Source organism: Thermobia domestica, chromosome 13, assembly GCF_964235325.1.
Source record: "Thermobia domestica chromosome 13, izTheDome1.hap1.1, whole genome shotgun sequence".
NCBI lineage: Eukaryota > Metazoa > Arthropoda > Insecta > Zygentoma > Lepismatidae > Thermobia > Thermobia domestica.
In genome coordinates, this window is record NC_137466.1 from 175,413,801 (window position 1) to 175,439,929 (window position 26,129).

Genomic DNA, 26,129 nt, shown 5'->3' on the forward strand with positions numbered 1-26,129 from the left:
GGTTTCCCTTTGGTCAGTAATCTATCAAGATTATCCAATCATAGTCTAAGAATACTGCAATACTTCCCTTGATAAAAGAAGGAACAGATTATTTGAGAAAGTTCCTCTGGTCTGCGTCCCTATTTTAACTGACTTCTGGGTTCCTGATTAAAGTATGGACTCCACATTTTGTCAGTTTTGTTGACAGAATAAGTTTCCGTAAACATCGAACTCTCTTGAAGTTGATGGCCAGTGTCACAGCTGTACAATTTCTGATGCAGCCCTAACAAGGTTATCCAACGAACCGACACTTTTGCCTAGTTCTAAACGATGTTCAAAATTTAATGAATCTCTAATCCCTATACTCGCACTAACCTTGCGAATAGTTATTTGTCTAACTTCCCGTCGTAGAGGTTCACAGAGAGGTACTGATGTGATTGGGAGCTGTTTTTGGACGTTCACTATGGACTGTCTTCTAGACATGTTCTGTCAGCATTAAATCAAATCAATTGAATCAACACCAAGACTGGACTCTATTGCAAAGAATGTTTGGCAACTCCACAAAGATTTCAAATGTTTTAACACTTCTTTCCACACAAAGAACATAATATCTAAGGAGTATTAACACCAAAAAACACATCTCTACTTGTGAAGAGGCTAAATCATATTGGCCGTGATGACTAACATTAAGCGATACAGCAAAATCGAGAACTTTGGAACCATCCATCGAAATTTGTTGAAACAAATCTCGAATATCTAAAATATTGGATACATTAACAAGTTTGTTTCATATTATTTTAAAATTTGTTTCATAGTATTTTAACTGTTTTGCTAGTTTCTTAAACATTTTTCGAAATCATAATGAAAGTAATAATTTCTATTTGATTTTAACGTTTTATTATCAAAAGCGGATCATTCTAACTCAATTGTTAATAATTTCTGAATGAAACTGTATAAAACGTTTCCTGTCTGAAGTACCTGTGTCTCAATTTTCTCAAAACTAACAATACTTCTAAGGAAAAATAACATCAGAGAAACAACGGATTTTGAAAGTGGATGCATTCGTACATATAAGGGCGAACACAATATTCTCTTACCTCTGTATTATACACCCATGCTTGGTTTCCTCCCATTCCATGGCATCGAACAAGTTTAACAGGGCCCTCTGGACTGGAAGCATCCAAACAGTTGTCATCTGACATAATTTGCTGTCGTTTTGTATAAGCAAACACCTGGAACAACGAAACGTATTTAGAAGCGCTCTATCTAAATTATACCTGAATAGCTTAGCGAGAGAGAGAGAGAGAGAGAGAGCGAGAGCGAGAGCGAGAGAGAGTTAGTTTCTGCCTAATTTATATACACATGGACAACGAATTCCTTAGCAGAGGAAAGTAAAACACTACCACAGAACGAAGAAAAAAATAACTTTCGCTCAACGCATCAAACTGGGGGGGGGGGGTTGTAGAAAATAAAGGAATATTTAGTAAAGAATGTCGTCAGTCAAAAAAAAGGTTGGGAACCACTGCTATACATGTATGACTAATGACTAACTCAAACTTTAATATTCTTCAAAGACATGCTGTGTATAAATCGATAGATCCCATCTAGCTGAACAAACTGACGAGCTAGAAAGTAAATTCTAATGCATGCTTTTCGAGAAAATCGAAAATTATTTTTTTTATGGCGCTAAGAACATTGTTCGTTGCCAATTTGATGCAGTTGATTGTAATCAATTCGAATAGTATAAAAACTTATTTATGTGCTGTATATAAGAAATATCAGACTGTATTTATTGTTATTCGATTTCTTCTACCATTGACACACATACTACTTGTAGTATTATTGTTTTCTGGTAATTAATTTATTTTCTATGAACGCTAGAAAATTCCTGTGCTATACAAAGATTGTTTGTGAAGGGAACTGAAAGATTATTTACACATACTCCTCATATCAAACAATAAGTAAGCTTATGCTGGATTTTGTTGCGATATGTACAGGGTACTTAGGATTTAGATTTCTGGGCTTTCGGCATCTATGGCCATTTACCACGTTACGTATGAGGGATGGCGTCCCTCGGCGAGCACATTATCCGGGGAAAGGGAAGGAAGGAAGCGGCCTGGGACCTACACCCAGTTACGTACCACCCCGGCATTTGACTGGTGTGAATGAGGAAAACCCGAGAAAACCTCATTCAGGCTAGCCTCAAAAATCTTATTACACTTTTTCGAGCGAGTGCCCTCACCGGGAATCGAACCCAGGGCCGACTGTACTGAAGTGCGATATGTACAGTTAGGGATCTATGATTGCGATAAAATTGTGTTGACAAATAAAATACTATTCAGAAAGTGCATTTCACAAAAATCAACTTTGTTCTCGTAGTCACAAAACGATATTCAACGAAAAGAAAGAACCTTTTGTTTGTTTACATACAACAATATTTATAATAACAGATCGTTTTCTTACAACTTTATACAAACTGTAACGAATTACTAACCACAATATTTACATTAAAGGAAGTTTCTGGCATATTTTTCTTAAACGTAAAACAAAAATTAATCTGCAATATTCAGCAACATATAACTAGATGAAAAGTTTTTGAGAGCTCCTTCTTCAGTCACCAATAAAAGAAGAACTCATACGTCCAAAAGCTCTTACTCTTTCTTCTTCTTATTATTATTATTATTAATATTTACACAGTATTATAAGTTATTCCATGAAAAATACGATTTGGTCAACTGAACGTGTTCCCACTACTCTCATACAATTTTAAAAACAAACCCGAAACAGCATATCAGCGTTGTGCAAAATACTATTTTATTTTTGTTTCCAAAAATTGTACGTGTGAGTAGTGTTAGTTAAATACTTTCAAAAGAGAATAACGTTAAATAATACGCAGGCAAATCAAAAGTAATGCGAGATTTTTCCGGGAAGATATGAACCGGAAATCAACAACGGTTACGTTACTACATAGCTTCGTGTTCAATGAACGTGCTGTAAAATATTCAGAAGAAGAGTAGATGATCACAGAAGATCGGGACGCCCAACATCAAGAACTGAGAGTATGATAAACACTGTGGACCATTGGTGAGAGGAGGTAGACGTTTATTTATCCGATGGATTGCAGCTAGTCTTAATCTGTCATATGGTATCATTCAGGCTGTTTTACTGATGATCCTGGAATATTGCGAGTTTCATGCTGATGGGTTCCTCGTGTGCTAAATGAGGAACAAAAGGGCAATTGTATTGCAGTGTATACGGATCTGCAAGAACGAGTTCGAAATGTAGGTGATGCTTTCCTCTATAATATTTGTTACTCTAGATGACTCTTAGACATTCCATTATGATCATACCACAAAACAGCAAAGCTCACAATGGAAAACGCACTCTTCTCCAAGTCCGAAGAAAGCAAGATCACAAATAAAGAGCATGGAAGGTAATGATGGTTATTTTCTTTGACATACAGGCTTGATTTGCCAACATGCTGTGAAGGTGATTATCACAGGAGGATAGCGCAAGGAGATCTTGGTGACAATGCTAACATTTTATCGCAAAGACTGTTCAGGAAGAAATGTTCCTGATTTGAAATTTCACCACGACCATGGAAGGTCGAATACTGCCGAAACTGTACAACAATTTCTGAATGAGAGTCACATCCAATGTGGGCCCCACCCACGTAAAGCTCAGACTTCGCTCCATGCGACTTTTCGCTCTTTCCTGAACTAAAGAAATAGCTCCTGGTTGTTGCCATTTTTCATCCAATCTCGAAGTTTCAAGACAGTGGAGGCGACTTGCTAACACGTTTCACAAAATGGACTGAATTATATATTTCTTGCATGGCAAGAGCACTTCAAAAAAATGCACAGCGAAGTGAAGAAGTGTATACGTTATACTCCAAAGGTCTTTTCACATTCGTCAATGTCTCAAATTCAGTGATAAGTCTGCCATGAAAGAAAATACACGATAGAAAACATGCAGACACAGTGATAAAAAGCCCTAGGATAAAACCAGTAACACAGTCATATATTAATCTTTTGCCAAGGGTACTCAGCAACAATAAGGAAAGGCTAACTTAGTATTAAAGATAAAAGAAGTCAAAGACTTGTCCATCGAACTGGAAACAAAAAATGTTTTACATGACAACAGTCAGGGAACAAACACAAGGAAGCAAGAAATGAGTTAAGTATAAACACTAGGATAATCACAATGCAGGAAGGACATAGAGGTGAAGAAGCATAAAAACTTTACAGAGCGCTCGGTGACCATGTCCGAGCAGTGTTGGTAAGTCTGCTGTAGGGCAAAATCAGCTCGAAGCTGAGCATGAGAACAATCTACAAGCAGATGTTGAATAGTTTGTCTAGCTCCACAGACCGCAAACAATGGTGGGTCTTTGCCATAAAGTAGAAATCCATATTTTAAGTGTGAATATTCAATGCTAAGTCGAGTTAGGAATCGTTCCTTCTGTCGAGAAATTATGAGCTGGTGGTCCAGACACCAAATGCTGGTTTGAGTACATATGCAATTTACTGTCAACAGCCTGGTCTCAGTCAAGCTGCCAGTGCTGCTTCCTTCATGGTCTGCCTCTTCATTACCAGCTACGCCAACATGGCTCGGAACCATCCCCATGTTAATAATTATGACATGACAGAAGAATTTACTGGACGAAGCTGTTTACTGTGTACACAGAGCACTTTGAGAGTCGCAACAGATTAAGATTCTGCATATATGACACCAAAGGCAACGTAAAGTTTGTAAAATTTCAACCAGTTTAGTAGTGAATATGAAAGAAAACGTGAGTAATTTAAAACCGTAAATATGTGTAGCTGTTTAAAAAAAAAAAAAAAAGTCACTTCTGACAGAATCAACATTTTTGGAACTATGAGTAAAAAGATAGTGAAGTCTTGAAACTGCTGTAAGAGGAAGCAAAGCCTTGTTGAAATTTCTGAGGGCTCGTGCTTGGCTTCTTGTACTGAGCCAGATGGAAAGATAGCTGGACGAAGTATCTTCAATAGGGTGTAGGTAGAAAACCCAACATACTTAAAGGAGGAACTTCAACGGCAAGGTCATCTAAATATTCCAGCACGAATTCTAAAAGGCCTGGTAGCGTTGGGTTGTATTTGATAATATTGGTAGCGATCTCCAGTTTCCAGGGCAGAAGATGAAGGATGGTGAGGCATTGATTAGATAAACAAAACAGAGCATCAGCCGATGACGGCGCCTAGTTAAAGATGGCTTGTGTGCTTCAATATATAAACTGGGAATAAGAGTGGTACGGAATACACCAATCACCAAACCTATGCTAAGAGAATGGACAGTCAATAAACAATGCATCCATAGTCCAACTTTGAGTGGAGGGTAGGATACAGTCGTAGCACAATACTACCAGCACTCCTATGGAACAACACTTTCAGAAGATTGAGTGCTCATAAACAGCGATATTTTAGCTTTCTTAGATAAATGCCCAAGACAGTCGGTGATCAAATTGAAGGTTCCGAAATAGGATATTGTCAACATTAGACAAGCGTGTATGATTCAGATGCCCAGATAAAGATCTGGATGATATGTGGAGTTGTGTAAGAGACAGTAGATACAGTCTTATCGATGGAGAAATCCAGTGGTCGTTGACCAACGCGAAAGCCTGTTACGACTGAGTTGCAATTGTGTAACAGCAATACGGAGATCACAAGAGCGGAAATCAATTGCCAAGAAGTTCACATACATGTTATGAACGGGAGTGAGTGAGTGTGTCATAACACCATTTATCGTCACAGCAAAGTTACATTTACAACACTAACTTGTTGAACGTCATTTTCTTCCACCAATGGTTGGAGATAGTAGATTTTAATCGGACTCGAAAGTATCGATCTCCAAGAAACTGGTGTAGAAAGAAGCCTCGTACTTCCCAAAGAAGTAGCTAATGTAAAATTCCTAAACGCCAAGTGGTTGTAAACAAAATCAAAGAAAATGGCGATTAGATGTTGGCCATGGCGAAAAGCATCTTGGATTGCATTCTCAAGCTGAACAAGATGATCAATAGCAAAACAGATGTTCCGGAAACCACACTGCTGATTGGAAAGCAAGGAGTTAGTTTCCAAATACCATACTAAGCGTGCATTGGTCATTTTTTGAAAAAAAAAAAAAAAAAAAAAAAAAGCGCAAGCAACTGCTAAGGTAACTTCCCTATAACTGGAACTGGAGTAGCCGATTTCTCAGGTTTAAGGATAAGAAGAATGGAAGCTTCACGCTAGGAAGAAGGAAATGATCCTACAATCTAGATACAATTATAAAGGTCTAAAACATGTCTGCCAGTAGTAGGACGATTGCGAAGCATAAGAATGTATGCGAGTCTGGTCCAGACACAATATTGTTGGTGCTAGTGAGAGCAGTACTAGTATGTTCAACAGCAGTAAAAGGAAAGTTGTAATCTTCATTATTTGGTAACGTAAAATGTAAGAGTCTACATTCGGCTCGTGCTTTAATTTGCAGAAAGTAAAGACAAGAATTAGCTGAACTAGAAATAACAGCACAATACTGGCCCAATTCATTGACAATCAGCTTCTAGACAGCGATAGTTTGTCTTGCACAAGGAGTGCAGAAACGTCGACAGAGATGCAATTATCCGGAAAACAACCAACCTCGGATCAAACAGCAGTCATGGAACCACCTGTAGTTAAATTGAAGACAAGGTCGCGCCAGCTACATCGTTTTCTTTGATTAAGTAGCGTGCTCTAGCACGACGGCGACGAAACTGTGTCAAATTGTAAGCAGTAGGAGTACGATTAAAGAGATGAAGTGCTCACAGTCGTGCAAGAATAGCTTGACGTATTTCTTTCGACCACCAAAAAACAGTAAGTTTTCGAGGAGCTCCATCTAACAATGGAATTGAGGCATTAGTAGCAGATACCACACTTGTGTGAAAGGGTTAAAGGTATACATCATTAACAAAAAGGGGATCTGGTATATAAAGTCAGAAAACTGCCACCAGTCTGCACGGCGGAGATTGTAACGAAGCAAATAAGTAAACTGTAAAGCAAATAGCCCAGTAAGAATGGTCGGAAAGTGATCATGCACCAAATCATAGTACACACGCCACCGAAGATTACTGCAAGTCGTGGCCTGCAGATAGGAAGTTCCAGATGTGAATACGTTCATGTAGCAGTGGTAAAATATGTTGTACTGTCTCATTTAACCTCAATTCACACCCAACTTAATTTTATAAAGTATCTCTTTCCAACAGAATAGGAAACAAAAATCTTCCTTACCTGATTCCCTCCGAGACCATGGCAGTAACTCATACCCAAGTTCTCCCCACTCTTTCTACTAAGCGTATCTAAGCAGTTTTGAGTCTCAGCATTTCTCACCTAGAACAAATAAAAATATATTACAAAATATGAAACAACGTATCTACTCAGACATACATGAAATTCAATATTTACAGAAGGCTGATCTGTCTGTGTGTCCGATTTTAAATCTACACCCCTGCTCACAGAATCGACCGATCCCAATGATTCAAGCACCAGAAGAAAGCCAAAGGTCTTTAGTATCGCGCCAAGTTCACACGTGTGTTGTGGGTGCATCACGGCTCTCTAGGTGAACCGGTTTTGGAAAGGCTACGTCGTAGCACTTTCCACACCGAATTTTCCGCGACACAGATTCAAAAACAGTGCAGGGAAAATGGACGTACATTGGAGTCAACGACCATCAAGAATGCAAATTAATCGACATGAACACCACGATAATCCAGCCCTTCGTTCACTCAATAAGGGAAGTCGAAAGCGACTATGTACTGCGGTGACTGCATCTGTAGCTCGGAAGTTGCGCAAAATGAATGCACGAAAACCTTCCTTCACAACATGTGATGGCGAGACGATTGCACATGGCAGTGTCACCTTTGAACCGCAACCTACATGGCAAATTAAAGCTCCGGATGGTGTTTAAAAAACGTAAGACATGTCTCCTTACTGTGGGCAATTGGAGGAAAAGAAAGACCCACTGCTGTCACCTCTCCCAATGTCGTCTATCCGGGGAAAGGTGGGAGTTTGTTGTCACCCTCGATGAAGAATGGATTTTATCAGATTGTGGCCAAATTCGAGCCGTAACGTACACCCAATGAAAGGCAAAAACCAGTCCTGACTTCATCCATCAGTGTAAAGCAAGTATCTCTAAGGGATACCTGGCTGTTGCGGGATATTGCTATGAAGGCAAGTTAACGATTCGGCAGGTATCTAAAAACTGCAAAATCAACTCCGCATTTTATCAGCAACGTACGTATCTCCACACCAATTTAAACAGTAGATCTGTCCCGTTTGTACGGAAATTCAATAAATCAAGCCCATGTACATATGGATAAGACCTCATCACACACATTCCATTCTACATAGAAATTTCTGCAACAGATGGCAACAAATACCGACATTCACGCTATTCCTTTCAAGGACATGCCAGTGAAGTCACATGATGCCAGTCCCATGGATCCTTGCGGATTTGGCCTATTGAAAATAGAACTTGCATCTCGTCAGTCATTACTGTGTTTGTGGCCTCTGGATAGTCTGCCAGGAGTGGTTCAAGATTCCCGTTCCTCTACTTCAACGGAGCCTCCTACAATGGAGGTTACGGTGCAGGGCTATTGTCAAATCACATGGTGCTCACATTAAGGCCAACCGATGGTGGTTCCGTCGTTTTCCTAAGGTAGGTGAGACGTCAAAATCGGACACATAATCAACCTTCCGTATCAACTACTTTGCCCATATGTATATAGTTCCTTCTGTTTAACTGAAATAGCATAATCAAATATCTTAAACTATACAAATAAAAATGAAACTACGTCTGATTGTTTCTCATCACAGACAAATCACTGAATAGACTATGCTTTTTTGCATGAGAAATCCTTAACCATCAACAGGTTTTTATTATATCACTTTATAACCGTCACCAGGTTATATAAGTAATTTTTCTGGACGCTTTGTACATATTTTGGATTTTTTCTCATGTTCTGTCTGCCTTCACGAAACACTTCAACCCATCGAGCTACGGTGCGGTATGGCAACGCTGCATCACCACAGGCTTCCCGCAGTCCCTGAAAACATTCTCGTGCACTACGACCACGTGCCACTTCAATTTTGATCCTCGAACGCTGTTCATGTTTAGTGAACATTGTGTTTAGAGCACTTCCACTCGCGATACCAATTTGATGTCACTGCTCTCGTTGACTGACTGACTCAACAGCGTTCCCACTCACCTAAGTTCCTCAACTGAGATTGTCTTCTCCGGTGCTGCCACCTCGCGGTTCTCCGTCACTAGACTGGCGCGTGCCGGCAGGGTTGCCAGTACTTTTTATCCAATCTATGTACATAGTATTTGTGTATATTGTGTATATTTTGGAACGACAGAAATCATTCTTCAATTTATACTTTATTTTTGCGATGCAAGTAACTTCTTTTCTTTGGTGGGAGCTGCAAGTAACTGTTTCTTTCCCACGAATCAAGAACAAAAGAGTCTTTCATCGTTCATTCATACATATTTCTGAAACGTTTTTTCACCGTGACAGAATTTTAGTGAGTAGCAAAGACCACATTCATAATCTGAACTGTATGTATAATTGTATTTCTATTACTTGGATCCTCAGTGTTTCTTCCTTACTCATTAATATGCAAAGACTACGTTCTATAGTTATTTGGAACTAAATTAAGTGCTTTCTTCAATTATTTATGGAAATACAGACAGGCGAGCAGACCAGGTGCAATCTAGTCAGACCGTCGACAAGCAATGTTGTTCAGCCAGTTTTATCTAGAAGTTCTTACCTCGAACTACTCATCGCAGTGTGAACAGTGTGAACTGTGAATTGACGCAAATTCTTTCGACATTTAATTTTGCATATCCATACGGATGACAACCTAATTACCTTTTAAAATGAACTGCTAACATTGGCCAGTTGGTCAATCCACCTCACACCTGGAACACCTCAACTCTAAGAGTTTTTCTCCGCATGTGAAGATAGCCAACACGTTTCTGGAATTCGCTACAGAATTAAGTAAAGGGGCACACTTCTAGTGACCGCTCAAGAACTGGTATAGCAGCTAGCCTCCGTTTAGTGAAGTCCCGGCTCTGCGGACCCTGCGCGTATAAGTAGTAAATGGGTCCTCCAATGTCCTAATTCTACATTGTCGCTACCTGTATTTGTTCTGATGGATACGGATTCTTCTCGCAGCAGTCGTGGGATTACTTTAGTGTTATCTCATTGTGTTAACCCCCAAATATAATCTTTCATTCATCTGCCCACGTGATACAAAGGGCTTTTATCTCGCGAAATGTGAAGGGTAATTTTGTTTGTGGAAATAGTCGTGTCTATACCCATATCGTGTTTAGTGTTGTGGTTGTTTATTTATTTATTTTTACACAAAGTGCATTTAGTAAATAAGCATAGTATTATTCTATTTAATGTGTTTTCGTTGCATGTGTGAATGATATTTTTGTGTGTCGTGGTCTGAGCGATCATCCGGATGTCCGTGAGGATTTCGAGATGAGACATCCGAATCTCTCGGCGCTTGATGCTTATCTCATTGTTGAGACCTGTGGGCGATCCGGGAAAAGTTCTGTAATCCCTTTTTAGAAATGTTCTTTGATGTCTTAACCAGGTAAGTTCAGATCTCCTGAAAGTACTCGTTGGTGGGACAGATTCGGAGCGCGGTTATCACTTTTGTACGACAATTATAATGTTTTGTCATAATTGACCAATTATTTACACAATGCCAGCCAAAAAACACTCAACTCTTGGACTATCGCAAGAAAAGATAATTGAATGATTGTTTCCAATTGATTAAACTACATAAAATAAAGCTAGCTTTAAAAAAAATTACAAACGTTAACTTGTGTGAATCCTTATGTCCTATATTATGCAATTACAATTGACGTATGAAAAATTTTAGTACCCGAAACCAGAAGGTAAGAACTTCTGAAATCTCAACAGGACTTATTCAAATTCATATCTGCTCTTAAACATTGTTGAAAGTATCTATGAGAAAGATATGAAGCTCGGGACCGAGACAGTGCATCTGCAGCTTTAATCACCCTTACTTGTATATTGTGCTTCTAACATATTTGCCATATTATTTCCGATATATTGCATGGGTTTTTCTTGAATACAGAGGGCACACACACAATAGACTGATGTCGATTTTTATTTCTCACCTTACACAGGCACAAACCAGACAGTCATCAGCAGCAACTGTCCCAACTTTTCATGCACTACCAACAATTCGCTTCTCATGCTTACTGTGGAAGCACTTCCAAGATAGCGTCACATTAAAGGGTGTGCAGATTCGTGATTACAATGCAGTGCCAGATTCATGTACAGCTTAAAAGAACACTTACCACACAAGAATAATATCACTAGGCGGTATCTACAGTTTGCGGAAACTTGATCCTTACATAAAGGCAATCTTGATCGATCTTGTGTATCTGATAACATTTAAGAAAAGTGAGAGGCGTTTCAGCGAAGTTCCACAAGTAAGTAGTTAGAGTGAGCGAGGAATCGGTGATGTCAATAATGACAGTGTTGAAGATGTTACGTAGGCATGTGTTTCAACGCTTTTAAGTTCTTGCACTTTTTAAAGGAAAATCTTGATTTTCAGTTCAATAGCTACTATCTTAGTATTATTCATCCGAGTATCATGGTTTATACGTCATTCTCTTTAGAATGAAACCAAGCTTTCAAATAGTATTATACGCACGTCTGTATGATATACGAGAGAAGGGAGGTTTGGGGTAAAATAAGGAAATTTCCCTACAAAAAGCCCCCTTTTCAAAAATTTTTGCTACTCCCTGGAGCGGTCCCGGCTACAGGTACCCGAATATAATCTACCTTGAAAAATACTATTGCCTATACTAATGCATGTACCAAGCCTCGTTGCATATCCAGAATAGTTTCGAGGGGAAAATTATTTCTCAATCCGATTTGACAATACAAATGAGATACTATCGGAGAATCGAACCCAGTAATAGCACTCTCATATCCTAATATACCACGCATTACACCCAAATTACACGACCCAATTAACATTCGCTAAGAAAAATACAACAAAACCCACACAAATAGCAACTAAAACAACACAAACTTCCCTTGTTTGGCTCAGAATATAAAACTTTCTGAATGTAAGGAAGGAAAGGGGAGGAAGGAAGAGGAAAACGCTATAATTCTTAATATATGCGCATGAACTGTGGATCCAAAGTGCCGATAAACAGTACTGATGAAACTTACTTTTCCTTCCACTATTGTGAAGCAAAGACAAACATTTCTACGCTACCTAAAACAAGTAGATTCATTTCAAGACCACACATGAAGTAACATCATTATTCATGAAATTCGGATCGCACGTTAAGCTGTGTTTCCACGTCTCATATAGCCTCGCTGCTGAAAGGAAAGCTAAACTAAAAATCAAATCAAATCACCCTGTCATCAAATCAAATCATCGAGCGCAGAGAGCAGAAAATGCATTTTGTTATAACGTTGTATCCTCTTGACACGAGAAAAAAATCACTTTGAAGCAAGCATATAGGTTCTAGGGAATAACTGATGTGTGCGCGTGACAGCCAAAGAATCTATAAGGGTTCAACGTATAAGGTATGATTGGAACAGACCTTTACAGGGTGTGATTGAAAAGTACCGGAACTTTTCCCACCGCGCGGCTCCCTGGCGTTCGAAAAATGTGAGAGGTGGGGGAAAATGTGCGCGGGACCTTCCTCTTTCAAGCGGAACTTGGCCCAGTGCGCTGCGAGCAGCGGTTGAGAAAGCATCACTGTCCGCGCGAACGTCGTTTTGGTCGTCGGTCACGTTTTTTGAGCGCCGAAAATGGAGTCAAAGATTGACCAACGCTACGCCATCAAGTTTTGTGTCAAACTAAAAAAGACGTTCACCGAGACCCAGGACCTGCTCAAGGAAGCCTTTGGGGAAGATGTGATGTCCCGTACTCGGATCTTTGAGTGGCACAAAGCCTTCAGGGAAGGCCGGGAGGACGCCGATGACGAACCACGCTCTGGGAGGCCGTCGACGTCGAAAACCGATGAAAACGTCGACCGAGTTCGCGAATACCTGAACCTGGACCGTCGGACAACCCTCCGGGAGATCAGCGAAGAACTTAATTTGGCATACTATGCAGTGCAAAAAATTGTGACTGAAGAATTGAACATGCGGAAGGTGTGCGCCAAACTGGGGGTCCCCAAGGTGTTGACCGAGGAGCAAAAAGAACTGCGAGTGAAAATGAATCGTGAAGTGCTGGATTGTGTGGAAGCCGACGAAGAGTTATTAGACAGTGTGATCAGTGGTGATGAAACATGGTGCTACGAGTACGACCCCTCGGTGAACTTGATGGCGTAGCGTTGGTTAATCTTTTCCTCGGCGCTCCATTTTCGGCGCTCAAAAAACGTGACCGACGACCAAAACGATGTTCGCGCGGACAGCGAAGCTTTCTCAACCGCTGCTCGCAGCGCACTGGGCCAAGTTCCGCTTGAAAGAGGAAGGTCCCGCGCACATTTTCCCCCACCCCTCACATTTTTCGAACGCTAGGGAGCCGCGCGGCGGGAAAAGTTCCGGTACTTTTCAATCACACCCTGTATACCAGCAAAGTGAAAAGGTGTGGCTTTTGAGAGGAGATGAAACTGATGATGGACGAAAATTTTTCATAAAAAGACTTATCTTCTCTGATGAAGTCATATTCCATATCAATGGCAAGGTGAACAAAACAACCAAGAACAAAGCACCCAATTGTACCCATAAAGCACCAGAATGCTCTCCAAAGTCATAGTTTTCTGTGAGATATCCCGCGAGAAAGCACATACGGCCTATTTTCATTCACTGAAGCAATTACGACTGGCAAATAATTTCTGGATATATTGCAATATTGGTTGTAGCCCCAATTGAATACCAATGCTGAAGATTTCATTTTACAACTGGACAGAATAAAGTTGTTTTCTATTTTATTGCAGAAATACATGAATATTTGTTATTGTGTTTCTTCCACAGCGCTGGAGTGGATATGCATCAAATAAAACTACCTTTTCCTTTGGTCACCACATTCGCCAGATCTTATATATATTTCTTTGGGTTAGAAATTACATTCCTGGGTTTTCGGCATCCACGGCCGTTTTAGCCAGTCACGTATAAGAAATAATGTCCTTCGGCGATCACATTACCCGGGGAAGGAAGAAAGCGGCCTGAGATTTTTATATTAGGTACAATCCTAGCATTTGCCTGGTGGGAACGAGGAAAACCCAGGAAAACATCACTCAGGATAGCTAGCATGAAAATATTTTTACACCCTTCAGACAGGGTGTGTCCACCAAATGCGAATCCTGGAATGCTCATACCAAAGGTGAGGGTGTTAGCAATTACGAAACGTGAGAGATTCGTCAGAAAAATCTTTTTCCTTCAAACTTCATGACTGGACAATGAATGCACTACAGGCATTTGCAGCAGATATGATTCACCGAGAAATAAAATTGAAAATCCATGTTGAAGCCTTAAACTATTAATTTTCCTCTTCTTTCTAGTGTTTAAAAGAATTAAGTTACTGAGCGCTTCAGATAGACTTACCTCTCCTAAGTAGTAGTAATCAAGAGGCATTTGTGATTCAGGATAGACGTTTTCCAAATACCATCGAAAACTTTTACACTTCAATTTCTCTCTTAAATTCTTTCTTTCTGATACATCCCCAACATCAACAACGCGAGCACCTGAAAATGAAATAAAACATTAATATTTTGAAACTAAGGAAGAACAGTCTGACCGAGCACAAGACGTTTCTTAAAGGGAGTAGAATTAGTACACAATATAAAATTAACTGTAACAGCTAGAAAACTGAGATTAAAAAATATATTTAAATGGATTGGTGAATGTACAGTCAAGTTATGATCAATGGTAGTTGCAAATAATCTACTGTTGTGTTGCTATTTAGAACTAGTAGGTAAAATGAAAAGCGAATTGGTAGAATTTGAGAAGGCCCAAAATTAATACTCTTTTAGTAATTGAAAGTAAGCAAGATGTAGAAAATTAGTTTTAAATTTTGTTATTGTGAGACATGAATGCAAAGGTTAATCCCATTTGTCAACTAATATGATCGTCTGCTCTCATTCAAGCAAATTTCTCAATTCAACATTTATTTGTTTATACAGAAATACTACCATATTTGTTTAAAAGATCTAGAAGGTGACCACGGAGAATTCCTTTCCAATTTCCCTGACTGCACTTCCAACTTTTCCCCTGGCTTTTTACTGGCCTCCACCAGCCAACTTGCATCTTTTCTGCTGTGTATATTATAGAATACATTTTACTTTTTTACATTATACACACAAGATTACAGAGTTAAATAAAGGTTCATTAAGTTACAATTACAAATTAACTTACAAAACACTGAAAATATCATGGTTTGAAAAAGACATTTCTTCTGTACAATATGAAGGATGTATTGACATGAATAATTATAAGTTACACAGACATATGTGAAGAAGAAGAAAAAGAGAGAGAGAGCTATTAAGAGAATTTCAGACATGCATGTTCTCACAACACGGATCTGCAAAATTAACAAACTCCATATTTGAAAATAGTGTACTTTAAAATAAAATGTTCCAAGTTCTATATTACAGACTACTTTTTTTATTTTCCAATTCCAATTCTTCCTTGAATAGCACTTTCTTCTAACTGTAATTCAGACCACAACTTATGCCATTTGGTATGTAACATTTTTAGGTCTTGATTAATCTGCCTTTTCTTTGCACCTTTCTTTCTTTTTTTCTCTTCATGTTGCACCTTTTTTTTTTTTTGTGTGTGTGTGTGTGTGTCTGTTTTGGTGTCTATCTGGAGCATTTTACAGACTGTAGCAACCTCCTGTGACGGATATATTAGCTACCACCCAGCATTGCTGATATCATCATGCACAAGTCTTTGAGACACCACAGAGTATTCTAGATCACTTTCTACAAGTGACAAGTGACTTGATAGAGAAAACACTTTCAACGGCCGAATTGCCATGTTACATTACCAAAAATTTTGACAATTTCCAAGAGGCTAACAAACTTGACATCATCCTTTAGCATCTTGTAGTAAAATTCATCTAATCACGGATTCATTGTGTCTTTTAGTAAACTCGCTAAATATGATGTCAGGGGACTTTGAGCTTCAACAAACACACTGAGGAAATCCTATTTGCCCTCTGAAGATCTTTAAGAATAATCTCCGCTCTCTTTCTTGCTAGAGATGGCTGTACCAACAAGTGATACCATACACAAACTTATACTTTAGTGAACTTCTTTCAAGTAACTTTTGAACTAAATCTATAATTTGCAAAACAAGATTGAATTCTGCTTAATCTCTGTCTGCTTTCCTTTAATACTTTTCTCGCCGCAAAACCAATGTCAATCACTGCAGGAGGATCAAGTTTCTCATTTGAGTATTCCAAAGACATCAGTTTCTGAGCAGTCAGCTTGCTGCAATATTTCTTGTTACACATAGGGCCAACAAGCTATGTAGTAAGTCCAAAAGTGTTGTGTGCAATGAAGGTATTAGTGGCTTTGGAGACAAATCTTCGAAGAAATACTTCACCTTCTGCTGAAATAATTTTGAAACCTACAAACTTATTCTTCAAGAGAAGGTCTTTTATCTGTACCTTCAAAGATGATTGGTGCCGACAACTAGGCAGTGTAGAATCTTACAATTTCTTCAGTCATAAATTTTTACTGCCCTTTCCCAAGCAATCTGCATTCTCAAGCAATCTGATGGAGTAGAACTTATTTGGTTAATAAGTAGATCCTGTAATGGCAGTATATTCTGCCCGGCAAGCTAAGCTGTTATGAAAAAGGTAATACATGTCTCAGTGTTTCGCCTAAATACTACTGTGATGCCTTTAGGCAATTCTTCATTGCACCACGCAAAACATGTAGTCAACATACACCAGTGTCAAAATCTTTCCATGGGGATTTAGTTTGCACATTTCACTTTGTCTCTGAAGCTGACATTTACGTTTGGTCCATCCATGAAAACCTGCAGTAAACTGTCTAGTTGAAGACTTAGTCCCTCTGAATTTTTCGAAGATGTGGATTTTTGGGACAGGCAAGAGCCGATAACTATTCAGATACTATGTAAAAAAAATCTTGTTGATTTATATTCCAGAATCTTACGATTAAAAAGCAATGGAACTATCAGAAAACATCAACGGGCAAGCATTCAGGGACATTTTCTTTGCAACCAACTCCAAAGCCCATATTATTTCGTCCTTCGTATCATCTTTAGTTTGTGTATATGAATATAAACCATGTTCTTTATTTCTGTAATTGATCCCATTTCGTTCACTTGATTCTGAATGATGATCCCAGATTACATAGTTTTCTCTGACCACTATCACTTGTAACTGATGATTGTTTTGTTGCAGTAGAAGACATGAACACAGTGACAGCAGCCTGCATAAACTTAGCTTTTAAGTTCTTGATATGCTGAGGTCCTTTAGCATGAGACGACACTCTTCTACAACCCATGTTATTAAGCTTGAAAGACTTTGCACACATTTCGCAAAATGCAAATCGAATGTATCCATGTACAGTCCTATCCAGAAAGAAAACTTAGGGTATAGTTTCTCATCTACTAGCCATTGGTCAATAAAGAAAGTTGGTTTATTAGCCATTATGATGCAAACACATCCAATTTAAACCTGTAAACAGAGAAAATGATATAGCTGAAGTAATGCAAAGAAGCACACAAAAGACCATTTTACAGCATTCCTAATCTTTCATAATAAATAAGAAATAAAGTATCTAAGTTTTCTAGTTTTGAAAAAAAGATTCAGAGAACTGTATTTTCCTTGACTTTCCCTGATTTTATAAGCATTTTCTTTGGTTTCCCTGACTTTCCAGAATGTGGACACCATGTCTCGCGCATTATATTGTAATGTCCCACATGGTGTTGTGTATAAACAATTCTACACGCCAGTGTTTACAAATACCACCACGTGGTTTAGCAAGAGGATTCCACACACCAGATGGATCTACTATCACCTGCAGACGACAGGCGGACAGACGGAATATATACACACACCTTTCGGTCCTGGTGGTAACGTTTGTGTACATCATATTTTAAGATTAATATAATTACTCTGAAGAATTCAAAAACGCTGGATTTTCATGCCAGTATTCTTTGAACTTGTCTAAATCACTTTCCGCTTTTTCTCTGGTGCTTTCATCTGTTGTCAGGAAGCAACGCACATTTCTCGTAAAGTACTTATAGGGACTATCACGATGGACAAAGCTCAGCCACGTTGGCTATATTATTCTTGGCGAAACAAACTATTTGCAAAAAATCTCCTTCTATTTTAGTGATGTGCTTTGAGTTTCTAAACTATGTAGATGACAATGATTTCGATTAATGCCATTTTGGATTTTACATACGTATTTCAACCCTACTGCACGCAAAATGTTTCGTTCATAATTCTCTAAATATGACACCCGCAAATAAATTGACGATTGTATTTCATTTGTTAAGTCAAAAAGAATAAGACAAAATAAACATAAAATCGGAAAGTAAACAAGAAATCAGGTCTGGAAGGGTTAAAACGGGTGTAAGTAGTAAGTTGCTTAGCTTTAAGAGAAGTGAAAAATGTCACCTAACCAATAAAAAATCTATAGTGGCAAATGGTTATAAACAAAAGCACACATTTTGTCAGAAATATAACTGCATTGTACAAAACCTACCCACGGTTTGTAGTGATATATCAATTTTAAAGTATTTTCTGTTAGTAGCAAGAAAAATGTCTTTAGTTTTAATACTCATACTTAAACAATCAAAGCATACTGTACAGATACAGTCGCATGTGTATATAATGCATATCTGATCATACAGATTGACTGATTACAGGAAAAATCCATTATATTAGTTAATAATTAACTTCTTTAATTGTGATACACAACTAATGGGGGATCTATGCAGCTCAAGACCGATCGCGTTTATCCTGAACCATTCTGAATATAACGTAAAGACGAATTACTTCGTATCCTTATGTAATATATTCATACATTTAAAAAAAATGTTTAAGTGTACTTACCTCATATTACTTTAAAAAATAGGGTTTATATAATATTATGAGGTACCATTATACTATCATAGAACAAATCAACATTATTCACTCTGCATAGATTTAACTCAAAATAATATTTCCCGAAATTTCAATTAGTAGCATGTATGTATGCTTGCCAAAATAACACTGCATTTATGGATATACCATATGGTATCTTTAGTATGTAGATAAAGGCATACACTATCTAGCAAACACATTCATTTTGTATACACACTCTTTGTAAGGCATGCTAACATACTAAATGCAAAATAATAGGTATTTCCAAGTAATACAATACTGTCACATAAATACAGTAACACACTAAAACAATAAGAAAACTATACGCATAGTACAATTACATACGAACACATAGTACAGTTACATCCAACTAAACACGCAATTTTTATTGTAGCTAATTATAAGTAGGATCTCGTTTCGTTAATGTCGTTTTAATTAAAATGTAAATATGAACTACTGATTTTGTCTTTAAACGAGTTATATATTTCAAAAAAATGTGAAAACACTTAGACAATTTTCAGATTAACATACTGATAAAATAAACGACCTATTACTATCTTTCAAGATATAGAAACGGTGTTGATACAGAAGCTAGTTTAAAACGAAATAGCAAACATTATTTTGTATTCAAATACACGCCTCCCAATATATATATATAATCCTCTTAACTTTAGAAGTTGGTAAGCTCGTAAATCTCAGAACGTTTAGAAACTACATGCTGTAAGAACTCATTTAACGTGGATGTGAATGTGACCAAATTCGAAAACAGTAATTCTTAATTATAAAGAAGCAATTTCTCCACCCTGCTCAGTATTAAGACAATAAACTTCATTAATAGGTATATCAGTTTATGCTATTTTGTTATTCATTAAACTACTCATCTTTAAGGATTAGAATAATTTATAAATTACATTTAATAAAACTCGTATCCTCTAACATAAAAAGTTACTATTCTAAAATACAGAAAGTAATTTCACACTCATCACCTTGCGTTCTTTCACATTCGTATCGCTTGTACACAAACATTTGTACATACATCACAATTAGACACTATATATATATACATAACAATTATCATACAACTGCATCCGCATGCGTCTGTTGAATATTGCACCTAACACACCGAAATCATGCAAACTGCAAACCCAGTTAGAATCCACATATTTCATGCGCATGCGTTGCTAGAATTACTTAATTTGTGTAAGACACAACTTGATTATAATTAAACAGTGATTCACACATACAAACATAAACAATCATACTTAAATTATCTAGAAAAAGCAACTATTGACCTTGAATCAAAAGTGTATTGACCTTCAAAACACACTACAACAGAAAAGCTTGTTAATCATTTGCTAAACTTAGAATTTGTCTACATACTATGTCTCATCATGGAACGAATATTTCAATGTAAAAATCTTAAAAATCAACTTATTTTCAAGACTAGTACTTTCGAAAGTTAGTACTGGTAGGAACGACCTTCAAGATGACACTGTGGAAATGCAAAATCGTAATATCAATATATATACCGGTGTATATATATATACACATACAGAGAGAGCACGAATCTAATGATGTCAAGAATATAATGCCCAAAGCAAATGTGTCACAATATTACGCTTGGAACATAGGAATCCGGAAACGGGAGCAGCACGTGGTTTACTTGCCAGATAATAGGGAAAACCAACCACACACACACGTAGAAATGAGAAATACACTATACAATTATTTCTAAATGCTTCATCAGATACGAAGAACAAGTAGTAGGGTAAAAAGTAATGATAATAAAATTAAAGAGCACAGCAGTAGCTGTGAATCGTCAGGTAAGCGCCATGTTGGAATACAAAGTCACGTGATGTTCCATGGTGGATGTTGAAAAACTTACGTAGGAAACGTGTTTAAATTTTGTCTTCCTGTCCCGGAGTACATAACCAATTACTACAGTATATTTCACGAATCCTTCCGCGTTAAGTATCCTCAAATCTTTTTCCCAGACTCTTCTGTATAGCCTCAGAAAGAGATAGGGAGGGCACATTATCCTATTCGTGCACAGACTGAAATGGGTGCGTTACATTGCAAAGGTCTTTTTGCACCTGTGAAGGACTAAAATTCAGTAACAAGTTTGCCATAAAGAAAAATATAATACAAGCAGCATGCAAACGCAGAAATAAAAGCACTAGGGTAAAATTAATAACAGTCAAGATATCCATCTCCATTTGCCGGGGCTACGCAGCAAAGGTAAAGAAAGGCTCAAGTTAGTATGAAAGCAAACGGAAGTCAAACATTTGTCGGGACTGTCAACTGAACTGGAAACGAAAAATGTGTTGAGTAACAATAGACAGGAGGCAAACATACAGAAGGAAGCAAGAAATGAATAAAGTACAAAGTGTGTCCCAAAAGCCATGAAATCAGCTTTGCAGTGCACCCTTGGTCAGTCTGCTCTGAGCATCAGTGGTGTCAGGATCGCTGATTTAGTGCACTCCTATTTTGAGAACACATCATGGTGGATATTTTCGAATAACACTGGGCAATCAAGTTCCGCATAAAACTCCACGAAGCCGCTGCAGAAACTCATGAACTGCTTAAATAAACCTACAGGGAGTTTGCTCTTTAGTATATGTAAGTTACGAAGTGGATGAAAAAGTTTAAAGGGGGTCAGGAAGGGGCAGATGATGACTCCCGCTCTGGACGGCCATCAACAAGCCACACTAATGAAAATGTGACTCGTGTGCGTGAATTGTTGAATGCTGACCGTCGAATGAGTATTCGGCTGTTAGCTGACACTTTAAACATTACGAAAACCGTTGCGCATCGCATCATTACGGAAGAATTGAACATGTGAAAAGTATGCGATAAGCTGATCCGCAAATTGTTGATAGACGAGCAAAAGGCTAATCGAGTGCTGATTGCGAATGAAAACTGAAGAAACATGTGGAAATTGAACCGGATTATTTGAGCAACGTTATTACTGGGATGAAACATGGACATTTCAATACGACCCAGAGACGAAGCGCTAGAGTGTCAAATGGCACACCTCAACGTTTTCCAAGCAGAAGATAAAGATAAGTAAATCCAAATTGAAGAAAATGTTGCCTTTGTCGATGGTAAGGGCGTGGTTTACAAAGAGTTTGTACCTCCAGGACATACAGTTACCGCTGCCTACTACATGGTGTTCTGGAAATATTGCAGAAAAGGGTCATCTCCGTGCGAAGACTTTGCCGCTACTTGGCTGCTGCATCACGATAATTAGCCCAGCCACACATGTCTGAGTGTTCATGAATTCCTGGCGAAGCATAACGTGGCAACTGCCACAGCCACCCTACAGTCCCGATCTCGCTCCGGCCGACATTTTTGTTCAAGATCAAAAACGTACTCAAAGGACGCTGTTTTGACAGCATTGAGGCTATCAAAGCGGATGTAACAACAGCTTTAAAGGACATTCCTGTTGAGGCCTTTCAGGGAGCATATCGAACATGGGAGAATGTGGAAAACATGTGTAGATGCTCATGGACAGTACTTGGACGAATATTAACCATTTGTACAAATCATCTTAATATATCTTTTTAAAAAATATATTATTCCATGACTTTTGGGACACACCCTGTATAAACACTAGGATAATCACAATGCGGATAGGGCACTGAAGTAGCTAAGCAACATGGAAACTTGAGAAATCATTCGGTGGCCATCTCCGAACAGTGTTGGTAAGGGTATAAACATACCGAAGAGATCTCGCGATCGAGGTCGAGGTTTAAGTCGCGATTGCACCCTCGATACTAAAACACATGGATTCAAATAGGTAAGCGCATGCCGAATATGTACGCTACATCGCGACCTAGAGGTCGACCGCGAAGGTGAATTAGAGGTCGCGATGATAAACAAACGAGTTTGTTTTTACATCGATGTTCAGCGGAAGCATCGTTGTGGCTTATGTTCTCATTGGTCCTCCCTGAAGCGCTGCACGGAATAAAGTCTTCATTTGTTTAGTATTTCGTCTGCAGAGGATTGTGTGTGTCTATGCTCGATAGGTGTTGCTGCACTATTAAATTTGATTATGAAAGACATATTAATAGAACTAGTGAGGAATGTTCCAGCAATATGGGATAAGAAACAAAAAACATCATAATAGGCACGTTTTAAATAGAGAATAGAAGAAAATAGCAACTGAAATGGGAATGTCAGATAAGTTATTCATATTTGAGAATTATACTGAAGTTTATTATTACATAAAGCAGTGGCGGTTACAGAGAGGGGTCTAAAGAAATACCTATAAAGATAGGCATGTATCCATGGAGAGGAAACGTCGAATAATGGAATTGCAGTGATGAAACTTCATTTGCTGAAGTTAAAACCCCCTCCCGCCTCGAAACGTGGACATGCTTCTTTTTTTTTTCTTCTTTTTTTTACTGGGCAATGATTTCTCGCCTGAGTGCGAGAAAAATTTAAAATTTAATTTTTTTTTTTTTTAAAGTAAAAGTCTTTGATTTATTGATAGAGATAAGAGAGAAATATTTTTGCAAAACAAGAGACGAGACTTTGATTTCTCATATTTTGTCTCGCGTTCATCCCTATTTATAAACTGTTCGGTCCTTTCAATTTCAAAATGTGGTTTTGCATTGATTTTTATGCACTGACGAAATAATTTCACACGAGTCATAGTAATATTTCTTCTCAAACTGAGAACTTACAGCGAGGGTGCGACCTCCTCGCTATGTGCGCCCTTCATCCATCGCGACCTAGACATCGAGGTAGCGATCGCGACTTAAACCTCGATCTCAATCACGAGGTCTCTTCGGTATGTCTTTACCCTAAGTCTGCTGATAGGCACAGTCAGCTCGAAGCAGAGTATGACGAGGACAATTCAAAAGCAGATATTGAATACTTTGTTTAGCTCCACAGCCCATATGCAATGGTGGACCTTCGCCACGAAATAGAAGTCTGTGTGTTAATTGTGAACGTTCAATGCAAAGTCGTTAGAGAATGCGTTCCTCCTGTCGAGATGATCTTCAGCAGATGATCCAGACACAAAGTGTACGTTTGAGTATATGTAATTTATTGCTGATAGCCTAATACCATTCAAGTTGCCACCGCTGATGTAACTGAGAAATGGGAAGATGAAGCTCTCTTTCTTCATGCGCAGCAACTTTTGCTGCACTGCCCGCCTCTTCATTACCAGCTGTGCCAACATTGTTCGGGACCAAGCAGAGTTGTACCTCACATACTTGTGTTAATGATCTATGACATGATAGGATAATTTGTTGGACGAAAGGATGCTTGCTTTGCGCATCAAGGAGACTATTCAGACCACTTTGCGAGTCACAACAGATTAAGATACTGCGTATATGACACGCAGAGAGATAACGTAAAATTTGTAAAATTGCAACCAGTAAGCAGTGAATACTGAAAAAGAGGTGATATATATATATATATATCCGATAGAATCAGCATCTTCGGAACTTTCAGTAAAAGAGACAGAAGTTTTCGAACTGCTATAAGAGAGGGAGAAACTTTTGTTGAAATTTGTGAAAGCTGGTGCTTGGCCTCTTGCATTGGGCCAGATGAAAAGAAATAGTTGGACAAAGTACCTTCCACGAGGATGTATGTACAAAACCCGACATACAAGAGAAACTTCAGAGCATGAATTCTAAAAAGTATAGTAGCGTTGAGTCGTATTTGATAACGTTGGTTGGTATCAATCTTCAGCTTCCAGTACAGATGAAGGATGGTGAGGCATCGATTTTACATGAACAAAATTCAGCCGATGATGGTGACTACTTAAAGCTGGCTTGTGCGCTTCAACACACAAGTTGGGAATAGGACTGGTGCGGAGTGTACCAATCGCCAAACCTGTACCATGATGATGGACAGTGTTCAGTTGGCGTAACGTGGTAGGTCTGGCGGATCCATAAACAATGCATCCAATTTTGAACGGATTAGCATACGATACAGTCGTAGAAGGACAATGCGACCAGCACCCCAAGAAATATGGGAGAACACTTTTAGTAGGTTGAGTGGTCGTACACAACGATAATTTAGCTCTCGTAGATGCACTGCCCAAGACAGCCGGTAATCAAACTGAAGGTCCAGAAATAGAATGTTATCAACAAAAGACAAGCATGTACGGCCTAATTAAAGATCTGAATAATATGCGCAGTTGCGTAAGCAATAGAAAGTGGATAGTCTTGTCGGTAGAGAAAGTGAATTCAGCAATGTAAAAGCCTGTCCAGAGTTTGTTGTAGTTGTCTAGCAGGAACACGGGGATTACAAGAGGTCGTCCACATACAACATGCCATGAACGGGAGCGAGAATGTATCATAGCACAATTTACCGCCACAACAAAGAGAGTCATTCTTAAGACTGTCGTGTGGAATGTTATTTTCTACCAAGAAGCGGTCGGAGAGTGATTCCTAATTGGACTTGAAAATAGCGATCTCCAAAAAACTGATATACAAAAGCAGCCCATACAGCCTCGTACTCTCAAAGTAGCTGACGTAAAATTCCTCAACTCCAAATGGTGTCATAAGCCTGCATGCGACTCCTGTAAAACTAAAATCAAACCCAAGAATTATTGCCAGGTCAAAATATTAAAAAAATAAATAAATAAATAAATAAATAAATAAATAAAATAAAAAAAATGAAAATCCGTCCCAGAAACAAAATCGGAATCCATAAATCTTTGGAAAAAATCAGACAATCAACATCTTTGGAACCATCAGTGTTTTAAAAAAAAAAAAAAAAAAAAAAAATCTGTTGCCAAGTCACAACAGAAAAACAGGTCGGCTTCATCCGAGACATTATGCTGTACAGTAACATCATGCACCTACGAAAAATTACTGATAGAGCCCACCTAGATGTTTCACAGATACTCCTATCTATCTATCTTCCTTCTCCCCCTCTATCTGATGAGTTTAGTAAAGTTTAAAGGCTACTGTTTTAGTGAATACTTTCACTATTTTCTTATACAAGTTTTATACACCTAGGTACGATATCAAAAAAATTAAATAAAAAACAACGGTGTACTGCAACATGCAATCTTGCTGAGTT

The 26,129-nt window shown here is 38.4% G+C and overlaps 1 protein-coding gene across 2 annotated transcripts in view; it reads right to left on the reverse strand.

Moving 5' to 3' along the window:
- Pgant5 (polypeptide N-acetylgalactosaminyltransferase 5) overlaps nucleotides 1-26,129 on the reverse strand; it is a 78,616-nt gene that overhangs the window by 1,394 nt on the left and 51,093 nt on the right. For both annotated transcript variants that reach the window (XM_081736941.1, XM_081736940.1), the window contains exons 8-10: nucleotides 14,564-14,703; nucleotides 7,239-7,337; nucleotides 1,077-1,211 (exon numbers count right to left, since the gene is read on the reverse strand). In XM_081736941.1, coding sequence (XP_081593067.1) covers nucleotides 1,077-1,211; nucleotides 7,239-7,337; nucleotides 14,564-14,703 — 374 coding nt within the window. The remainder of the gene's footprint in view (nucleotides 1-1,076; nucleotides 1,212-7,238; nucleotides 7,338-14,563; nucleotides 14,704-26,129) is intronic.